A 10,725-nucleotide genomic window follows, 5' to 3' on the forward strand; every position below is an offset into this window, starting at 1 on the left:
CCCGACCCGCCCATCCCGGCAGTGCTGCCCCCGGGAAGTGGCCGGGGCACGGGCGGGTAGTGGACGGGGACAGCCGGACCGGGGCCTGCAGCTCCGCCCGGGAATCCTGCGCCTGCACGAATTGCAACAACGGAAAAGTGAAGTTGCAAAAACAGACTCCTAACTTTTACGAGGGAGGCATCGCCCCTTCCGGACCGCACGGCGCAGCGTCCTCCCGTCTTGGCGAAGTCGCCCGAGCGCGGGGTTCAAGGCCGGGGTGGGCACCCCTCCCGGATGGCTGCCTGCAAGCCGGTGGGCCGGGTCCTGGGGGAGTCCAGGCCGGGAGGGGAAGGAGCTGTGCAAACGTGGTGGTGACCTTTCCCTGCCCCCACCTTGTTGACTTTGGTTGTGGTTGGGGGGATGGGCTTTGATTTGGGTAGCAGTGTCTGTGCTTGGGGAAAAATGGCAGAGAAAAGACAGGAAGCGTATTGAATGCAGCAGTATTGGGTGCCTGGGGCGCTCTCTTGTGTCTTTCGGCTCCTAGGGCGGACGGAACAATTAGATGCTTTAGGGGGCCGGGCGCGGTGGCTCATGCTTGTAATACCAAAACTTTGGGAGGCCAAGGCGGGCGGATCACCTGAGGTCAGGAGTTCCAGACCAGCCTGACCAACCTGAAACCCCTTCTCTGCTGAAAACACAAAAAATTAGCCAGGTGTGGTGGCGCATGGCTGTAATTCCATCTACTTGGGACTTGGGAGACTGAGGCGGGAGAATCAATAGAACCCGGAGGCGGAGGTTGCAGTGATTTGAGATTGTCCACTGCACTCCAGCCTGGGTGACGACTGAAACTGTTAAAAAAAAAAAAAAAAAAAAGAAGATGCTTTATGGGCTTTATGGAGGATTTTTCGAGTTTTCTGGTCTATGGTTCCCCAGTGTAGCATTGGAGAAGGAAACAGTTGGGGTGAAAAGAAAGAGGCCTGGGCGGTGGGGAGTCATTGAAGGTGTTTGAGGGAGGGAGTGCCCAGTGGTGGTTGCTTCAGGTGGAGTGTGGAGGGGAGGAGGTTCAGTGGGGGCCAGGGCTTGGCTGTGGCAGGGGAAGGGGAGTTTTAAACTTTCCTTCTACTCTGAAGGAGAGATAATTTAGTCCCTGGAATAAAAGGGCAGCAGACTTGGAGAAAAGAGATGCAAATTGTCCCATACACTTATTGGGAACCTCATCAAAGAGAAGACTGAAGACGACAGATGATGGATGTTTTATTTATGACATTGGGACGGGAGCTTGGGGCTGGAGAGGGCAGGTGTAGAGGGTTGTCTTGTACAGATAATCACTCAAGTGATCTCGGAGCTGCTCTCAGAGGAACTGGTGAGGCCGCAGGCACTCGTCTTGTGTGTCCCTGGGACCGTTCCGAGATCCCTCTAGGCAGATAATGGGGCCTCAGAGAGAGCTTCTGCTCCAGTCTGCTGTTTCGTGATGTGGATTTCCTTTATAGCCTTTTACAAAAGGATAGCTTCCCAGAACTGCTCCTGAGTATGTGGTTTCTCTGAATAGCCATCTCAAAATTGACCACAGAGTCTGTTTTGGAGTGGCATAGATTAGTCTCCCACACAGGTGAAGCCAGGGAACCAACACCCAGTGCCTCCGTCCCGCGTTCAGGCCCGGCCTGAATCAGCCCACCCTGTGATGGAGACCCAGTGGGAGGAGAGGGCAGGGCCCGGGCAGGGAGGGGGCCTGAGTGTCCTCCCGCTGCTGAAGGCACCACTCAGCTGCCGCTCCAGCCACTGCCCCAATGGAGTTCTTTGGTTCAAAGCCATCAGAAGAAGGGGGTGGGTGGGCCAGTGTGCCCTGGGGCCTCTTACTGGGGAGGGAGAGAGTCAGGTCCTCCACTATTAGGTGGCCAAGAGCCCAAATGCCATCTCCACTCTCACCCTGAATGCAAGAAGTGACCCTGGATGCCGGGGATGCTGGCCTGAGTCTTGGTGTGGACTCGCTGTGACCATCACCTTGGTGTGGTACCATCTACCACAGAGGCTGTTCTAAGGGCAGGTGGTCAGTGCAGAGTGGGGAGCTTTGTGGACAGCAGCCTCCCCCCGTTACTAGGAATCTGACTGCCAGCCCAGTAGCTCTGAGCTGCCTGCTCAGGCCCCATCACTTGTGGGGCAGGTGCTCTAGTCCTCTTTAGAGGATGAGGAGGGTGAAGCATCAGGAGGCTGAGCGCGTTGCTCAGGGCAGGCCGTGGTACCCTGCTGAATAGCACATGGCTGCCCAGCCTGTCTGGAGCATCCCCTATCCCCACCTGGCCCAACCCATGTCCTCAGCAGCAGGAATGGTTCTAGGCTGACAGAGTGAGGGACCAGGGCAGAGATTGCAAAAGCTTGAGAGCCAAGAGGGTAGCAGAGAGCAGGGAGGGGCTGGGCTTGGCCTCGGCTCCTGTTGGGTTTCGATTAACCAGGGGCCCAGCTGGGCTGCTGTGATTTCACTTTCCCAGAAAATGAAACCGAAGCTGTGGTCACGTGACAGGAGGCTGGTATGTAGCGGGCTGCCAGCAACTCCTGCTCTTGCTTCTGGATCTGCAGGGCAGCAGCGCTGGTGTTGAGTTGTCCCAGCAGGACGCATGGAGTGTCCTTCGTGCCAGCATGTCTCCAAGGAGGAAGCCCCCAGGTTCTGCAGCCAGTGCGGAGAGAGGCTGCCTCCTGCAGCCCCCATAGCAGGTGAGGCCCGGGGGTGCTGGTGGATGCTGGGGCAGTGGGGACCCCCGGAGATGTCTCACCTCCCTTCCAGGAAATAAAAACCCTGGGCAGCAGGCAGCCCAGGTGGGGCCGAGATCCTCTGTGGCTACAGAACTCTCAAGAAGTTTTGTCGGTGTCTTTGCTAGAGGTTCCTGGTGCTTTTGAAAAGTTTCAGTTTCATTTCCTGGAGAGAGCTCACGGTTCTTCCTCCCCTTGGAAAGGAGAAGTGTCGGGCTGAGCTGAAGGCTTGGTAGAGGGTTTCAGAGGATGCTGCAGGGAAGCAGAGTTCGAGGCTTTGCAGGGGTTGAGAGCTCTGCCTGGGTTAGTTTTTGAAGGGCTGTGAGGGGGCCCCAGGACCTGCCCAGGCACCTCCCTGCCTCGGGAGGCCGGTGGAGAGGCAGGAGCAGGGCAGTGTCAGGCGGGCCTTGCCTGCTGACCGTCTTCAGTCCATCCTCAATTTTGTTGGCTTCTGGGGCCTCAGACTGGTTCCCCTCCTCTGAGGCTTTAAACACCAACCCTATAACTGGCAGCCCCAGACGTTCAGCCTTTCTGTGTCCAAAGCCCAGCCCTACCTCCACTGGTGAGGGCACCTCCGTCTTCCAGCTGCTTCTGTCGGACCCACCACCCTTGGGCCCTCTCCTTCCTCCATGCCCCACATGCAGAGGGCCCTGCTGGTCTCCCCGCCTCCACGCTGCCTTCCTGCTTACGCTCAGCACAGCAGTCAAACCACAGACCCCCTTCCAAGATCCGCCCCCACCACCAGTAACTCAGGAGCAGCAGGAGCCCTTACGGTGGCCACAAGGTGCTACATAGACGCTGCCCACCCCATTCCTCTTGGCTCCCTCTCCTGCCCCCAGAGCCCACCGCCTCCTGGCCCTTCCTGGATACACTAGGTGTGCTTCCACTGCAAGACCTTTGCACCACCCTTCCCCTCTTTCAGTCTTTGCCCAGCTGCTTGCCATGGGGTCTCTCCGATATTGTCTTTCAAGTTTAGGGGTCAGGGTGTGAACCCCAGTCCTTCTACGTTCTTTTTTTGTTTTTAGAGGGAGTTTTTTTGCTCTTGTTGATCTGGCTAGAGTGCAGTGGCATGATCTTGGCTCACTGCAACCTCTGCCTCCCAGGTTCTAGTGATTCTTCTGCCTCAGCCTCCCAAATAGCTGGGACTACAGGCACCCACCACCACACCTGGCTAATTTTTGTATTTTTAGTAGAGACGGGGTTTCACCATGTTGGCCAGGCTAGTCTCGAACTCTTGACCTCAGGTGATCCACCTGCCTCGGCCTTGCAAAGTGCTGGGATTATAGGTGTGAGCCACCGCGTGGCCTGAGGGCTCCACTTCTATTAATAATAGTGCTGCGAGCACTGGTAGTACGCAGCATGAACTGTTTCTAGAGGCACGCAAAGCAAATGCACTTCAGGCTCCTAACTCACCACTCGTAAGAGGCCAGGAATTTGGTGACTCTCTACATGATGCTTTTGAACATTTATCGAAAACCAAGAAATGCAATGATGCTGGCTGGTTGCCCCCAGCATCACTGAGAAAGTGGTGAAAAGGATGAACTCAGGGATTCGCTGTCTGCCGCTCTGCGTCAATGATCTGAGAGTTTGTTAGCATGCCCTGGGTCAGAATCTTCTCTCCTGTAGCCATGGGGTTGAAACTGTAGAAAATCGAGCACCAGCTCTCATGCGATTAGCTGAGTTACAAGGAAAGCTGAGCTCTCAGCCACGCAGGGTGTCTACTGTTAAAGCGGGGGCACTTAAGCCAGATGCCACGGTTCACACCTATAACCGCAGCATTTTTACGGGCCGAGGTGGAAGGATCACTTGAGCCTAGGAGTTTGAGACCAGCCTGGGCAATGTAGAAAGACTCTATTTCTGTATAAAAAGAAAAAAAAAAAGTGAGGACATTGGGTGGCAAAGGATGGGATCCTTCAGGTTGGGATGGGGGCATGGGAAGCCCCTGGCCAGGCTGGAGACATTGAGTTCCAAATGATATAAAGTTGGATCGGTTGAGTTTAATAGTGTGGGCCCACTAGCAGAGATTATGCATTTCACGTTGCAGCTGGTAGACTTAGGAAGGGCTCCGAGTCTTTGGTTGCTGAAACGTGGATCAAAAGGTAGATCAAAAGGTGGCCCACCTTGCTAGGCATCGTGGCTCACGCCTGTAATCCCAGCACTTTGGGAGGCCAAGGTGAGTAGATTGCTTGAGACCAGGAGTTTGAGACCAGCCTAGGCAACATGGTGAAGCCCCATCTCATCAAAAAAAAAAAAAAAAAAATACAAGAATTAGCCGGAGCGGGAGGATCACTTGAGCCTGGGAAGTCGAGGCTGCAGTAAGCCACGATTGTCCCACCACATTCCAGCCTGGGTGACAGAGTGAGACCCTGTCTCAAAAGAAAAGAAAAGAAAAAAACAGCCTTACAGTGGCCTCTAAGTGCACAAGTGAAAAGAAGAGTCTCACGCCTCTCACTTTATTTTTTTAAATTGTGTTTCATTGTTTTGAGACAGAGTCTTGCTCTGTCACCCAGGCTGGAATGCAGTGGTGCCATTTCAGCTCACTGCAACCTCCATCTCCCAGGTTCAAACGATGTTCCTGCCTCAGCCTCCCAAGTAGCTGGGATTACAGGCATGAAGCACCACCCTCAGCTATTTTTTATATTTTTAGTAGAGATGACGTTTCACCATGTTGGCCAGGTTGGTCTCAAACTCCTGACCTCAAGTGATCCGCCCACCTTTGCCTCTCAAAGTGCTGGGATTACAAGTGTGAGCCACCCACACTGCACCTGGCCTCATGCCTCTTACTTTAAATCAAGAGTTAGACATGATTAAACTTCTTGAGGAAGGCATGTTGAAAGCTGAGATAGGCTGATAGCTAGGCCTCTTGCACCAAATGGTTAGCCAAGTTGTAAATGCAAAGGAAAAGTTTTTGAAAGAAATTAAAAGTGCTTCCAGCACTTTGGGAGGCTGAGGTGAGCGGATCACCTGAGGTTAGGAGTTTGAGACCAGCCTGGCCAACGTGGTGAAACCCCATCTCTACTAAAAATGCAAAAATTAGCTGGGTGTGGTGGCTCATGCCCATAATCCCAGCTTCTTGGGAGGCTGAGGCACAAGAATTGTTTGAACCCAGGAGACGGAGGTTGCGGTGAGCCGAGATCATGCCACTGCACTCCAGCCCGGGTGACCATCTCAAAAAAAAAAAAAAAAAAAAGAGAGAGAGACCATCCTGGCCAATATGGTGAAAACCCATGTCTACTAAAAATCCAAAACTTAGCTAGGTGTGGTGGCGTGTACCTGTAGTCTCAGCTACTCGGGAGGCTGAGGCAGGAGAATCACTTGAACTCAGGAGGTAGAGATTGCAGTGAGCTGAGATCACGCCACTGCACTCCAGCCTGATGACAGACTGAGACTCCATCTCAAAAAAAAAAAAAAGTGCTACTCCAGTGAACACACAAATGATAAGAGAGTGAAACAGCCTTATTGCTGATACGGAGAGAGTTTGCGATGTCTGGAGAGCTCAAACTGGCCACAACATTTCCTTAAACCACAGCCTAATCCACAGCAAAGCCTTAACTCTTCAATTCCACACAGGCTGACAGAGTTGAGGAAGCTGCAGAGAAGAGTTTGAAGCCAGCAGAGATTGGTTTATGAGGTCTTAGGAAAGCAGTCATCTCCATAACATAAAAGTGCAAGGTGAAGCAGCGAGTGCTGGTGGAGAAGCTGCAGTAAATTCTCCAGAAGATCTGGCTAAGGTTATTGATGGAGGTGGCTCTACTCAATAGCAGATTTTCTTTTTTCTTTCTTTTTTTTTTTTTTGAGACAGAGTCTTAGTCTGTCTCCCAGGCTGGAGTGCAGTGGCTGGTCCTCGGCTCACTGCAACCTCCGCCTCCCAGGTTCAAGCGATTGTCCTGCCTCAGCCTCCCAAGTAGCTGGGATTACAGGTGTGTGCCACCACATCTGGCTAATTTTGTATTTTTTATTAGAGACAGGTTTTCTCCATATTAGCATTGTTGGTCTCCAACTCCTGACCTCAAGTGATCCCCCTGCCTATGCCTCCCAAAGTGCTGGGGCTATAGGCATGAACCATTGCACCTGGCCAATTTCATTCTTTTTTAACGCCAAGTAGTATTCCATTATGTATATATACCACATTTTCTTCATCATCCGTAGTTGGATAGTTGGTGGATTCCGTATCTTGGCTATGGTGAATAGTGCTATGGTGAACATGGGCGTGCATGGCAGGATCACTGGAGCGCAGGAGGTCAAGGCTGCAGTGAGCCGTGATCATACAACTGCACTCCAGCCTGGGTGACAGTGAGACCTGACTCAGGAAAAAAAAAAAGCAGTACTGCATCCCTGGAGGGATTGCAGGGATTAGTGCCACCTCCAAGCACTCCAAAGAGGCAGGGGTGGGGATTCTCATTCACCTCCCCTATTTGGCCTTTGTGGAAGACAGGTGGATCTTGGGAATGAAAATGAATGATCGTAAGCTTAACCAAATGGTGACTTCTCAGCCTTCATAGTCGTGTGAGCCAATTCTCTTAATACATCCTCTCTCATCCATCTGTTTGTCCATCCATCCGTCTGTCCGTCTGTCTGTCCATCTGTCTATCATCTACTATCAATGATCCATCCATCCATTCATCCAGGTACCTATCCATCCATCTTATCTATCTATCCTATCTATCCATCTGTCTGTAAGTCTGTATTAGGGTTCTCCAGAGGGACAGAACTAATAGGATCTATGTCTATATGAAAGGGAGTGTATTATGGAGAATTAGCTCACACAATCACAAGGTGAAGTCCCGTGATAGGCCATCTGCAAGCTGGGAAAGAAAGAAGCCAGTAGTTGCTCAGTCTGAGTCCAAAAGCTTCAAAAGCAGGGAAGCCGACAGTGCAGCCTTCAGTCTGTGGCTGAAGACCCGAGATCCCCCTGGCAAACCAGTGGCGTAAGTCCAAGAGTCCAAAGGCCAAAGAACCTGGAGTCTGATGTCCAAGGACAGGAGGAACGTGAGGAAGCATCTAGCATAGGAGGAAGATGAAAGCCAGAAGACTCAGCGAGCCAGCTTTCCCCACCTTCTGCCTGCTTTGTTTTAGCCACACTGGCAGCTGACTGGATGGTGCCTGCCCACATTGAGGATGGATCTTCCTCTCCCAGTCCATTGACTCAAATGTCAGTCTCCTGTGACAACACCCTCACAGATACACCCAGGGCAATACTTTACCAACTATCTAGGCATCCTTCAACCCAATGAAATTGACACCTGATATTAACCATCACACCATCTATCCATCCATTTACCCTATCTGTGTGTCCACCTACCCTATCTATCCACCTGTCCATCTACCCTATCTATGTGTCCACCTACCCTATCTATCCACCTGTCCATCTACCCTATCTATGTGTCCACCTACCCTATCTATCCACCTATCCATCTATCCTATCTATCTGTCTATCCATCCATCTATTCTATCCATCCATCCATTCATGTATTCTATCTGTCCATCCATTCTATCCATCCATCCATCCATCCAATCTTTCTATCCATCCGTTCATCTATCCATCTATCCTATCTGTCCATCCATCTATACTATCTATCTGTCCATCTATCCTATCTATCCATCTCTCTGTCTATCTATCTATCTATCTATCTATCTATCTATCTATCTATCTATCTATCTATCTATCTATCTATCATCTGTCTGTCCATTCATCTAGCTTATCTATCTATTCATCCATCCATCCATCCATCCATTCATCTATTCTATGTATGTATCCATTCATCTATCCCATCCTATCTATCCATCTGTCCATCCATGTATCTACCTATCTACCTGCCTGCCTACCTACCTACATATCCTATTAGTTCTGCTCTCTGGATAACCCTGTTCTATACAAGTGCCTGTGAGTAGAGTAATTAATGAGTTAACATGTACATTGTTTAGAAAGTGCTAGTTAACTGGCCGGGCGCGGTGGCTCAAGCCTGTAATCCCAGCACTTTGGGAGGCCGAGACGGGCAGATCACGAGGTCAGGAGATCGAGACCATCCTGGCTAACACGGTGAAACCCTGTCTCTACTAAAAAAAAAAAATACAAAAATCTAGCCGGGCGAGGTGGCGGGCGCCTGTAGTCCCAGCTACTCGGGAGGCTGAGGCAGGAGAATGACGTGAACCCGGGAGGCGGAGCTTGCAGTGAGCTGAGATCCGGCCACTGCACTCCAGCCTGGGTGACAGAGCGAGACTCCGCCTCAAAAAAAGAAAAAAAAAAAAAATGAAAGTGCTAGTTAACTATGTCTCTTATTTCTGAATCCAGCTACTTATTTTTATGATTACAAAAATGTAAATGCTGGTTGGCAAATGATCCACATGTTATAGGAGGACGTAAAATAGCATGAAGTTTCCTCACCCTGGGCCAGGCCTGTCACATTCCCCAGAGCAACACTGTAAACTGGTGTGTCCTCTTCTAGACGTCTCCTCCATGTGAACGTGCACACACACACACACACATGTGTATGTGAGTGGCAGCTCATGCCCTGCCCATGCCTTGCTATTTTCATGTACAGTGACTGAGGCCCCTAGCGGAGGATGGACCTCAGCAGCCTCCCTGGCTCTGCCACCCAGCAGGGCCTGACTCAGCAACAGTCCTGTCCTGGGCGCTTCCCTTGTCCCGCTGTTTTGCCATGACACAGGCTGCTGGGCTGCATGCTTGCATGGAGACCTTGCCCTCTGAGCCAGGCTGGCCATCTGGAGGACAGATTCCCAGCCACTAGGCCTGCTGGCCTCAGGCTGGCACATTTACAATGCAAATATCTTAAAATCCCCTGCACAAAAGGGCCACTGACCGGCTGTGTCTCTGTTCCCTGCCTTCTAGATTTCTACTTATTCTCTCCAGCATTCAGAATGGTTGATCTTGTCAATCTGTGCCAGTCGTTGGGTGGAAATGGCATTGTAGGGGCTCTGTTCCGATTTCCTTCAGCAGTAGGCATGGCGGGCATCTCTTTGGAAGTTAAGAGACCACTTGTGTGTGCATTTCCTTGAACGGCCTTTCTTTAGGGAAGCTCGTTTTGCTTTGGTTGGTACTTGTGGTTGTTGGGACTGTTTGTACTGGGCACGGCCTGAAACCCAGCTCTCCTAGGCTTTCTCAGCAAGAGAAATGTGCTGGGCCATCTCTGCCCAAGTCCGGGCTTGAGGGGTTCAAGTGTACTAGGGCTCTGCTCCATTTCTGTGATCCTGACAGCTCTGCCCTTCTCCACTGCCAACTTTGTCTGCAGGTGGAGAACAGTGGTTTCCCAGTACCGCCTCATGGTCTTTCCAGGATGCACTGAGTGGCAGAAACTCCAGTAAGGGTCCAGAAGTATGGATGCTTTCATACCTCCCTCGGTCAATTACTGGTGCCAGTGATTGACTGAGGCCCTGATTGGTTTAGGCTAGTCAGGGCCCGCCCCTGGTGGGAAGGCAGGTTGGTGGGAGGGGCAGGCTCAGAATCCTTGGCATGGGTGAAGTATCTGCTCTCAAAGGATGGGGCCTTGGGCTGGCTGTGATGTTTCATGTATGTCTGTGTGTGTAGACGTTTAGAGGGTTTGCTATCGATTTTGAGTCCTGCTAAGGAACTTCGCGAATTCTTGAGCTCTTAGCTACGCCAACACTGAGTACTCAAAGGGAAAAAGGTCTGTGTGGTCCCTGCCCTCCAGATCTCAGAGGAAGGGAGGGCAGTGACGAAACCAGGTGCTGGAAACGGGCAGGGGGAGGAAGTGTCCAGACAGGGGCGCAGCTGGGGCAGGCCTGGGGCTTTGGAGAAGGGTCTGTGGGGATCAGGCAGAGAGAAGGTTCTGTACAGAAAAGCAGACTTGGCCTGGCACCATCTGGAGTGTGTGTCAGGGAGTGGTGGGGTCGTCCAGACCCAGGATTGAAAACAGGGACTCCAGGCCAGGCACGGTGGCTGGCGCCTGTAATCCCAGCACTTTGGGAGGCCAAGGCGGGCAGATCACGAGGTCAGGAGATCGAGACCATCCTGGCTAACAC

At 51.8% G+C, this 10,725-nt stretch overlaps 1 protein-coding gene across 1 annotated transcript in view; it reads left to right on the top strand.

Moving 5' to 3' along the window:
* Positions 1-2,460: 2,460 nt before the first annotated feature.
* RNF213 (ring finger protein 213) overlaps positions 2,461-10,725 on the top strand; it is a 148,406-nt gene continuing 140,141 nt past the window's right edge. The window contains exon 1 of the mRNA XM_011933207.1: positions 2,461-2,688. Within this exon, the coding sequence (XP_011788597.1) occupies positions 2,592-2,688 (97 nt within the window). The 5' untranslated portion in view covers positions 2,461-2,591. The remainder of the gene's footprint in view (positions 2,689-10,725) is intronic.

Source organism: Colobus angolensis, unplaced genomic scaffold, assembly GCF_000951035.1.
Source record: "Colobus angolensis palliatus isolate OR3802 unplaced genomic scaffold, Cang.pa_1.0 Scaffold1, whole genome shotgun sequence".
In the NCBI taxonomy this organism is placed as follows: Eukaryota; Metazoa; Chordata; class Mammalia; order Primates; family Cercopithecidae; genus Colobus; species Colobus angolensis.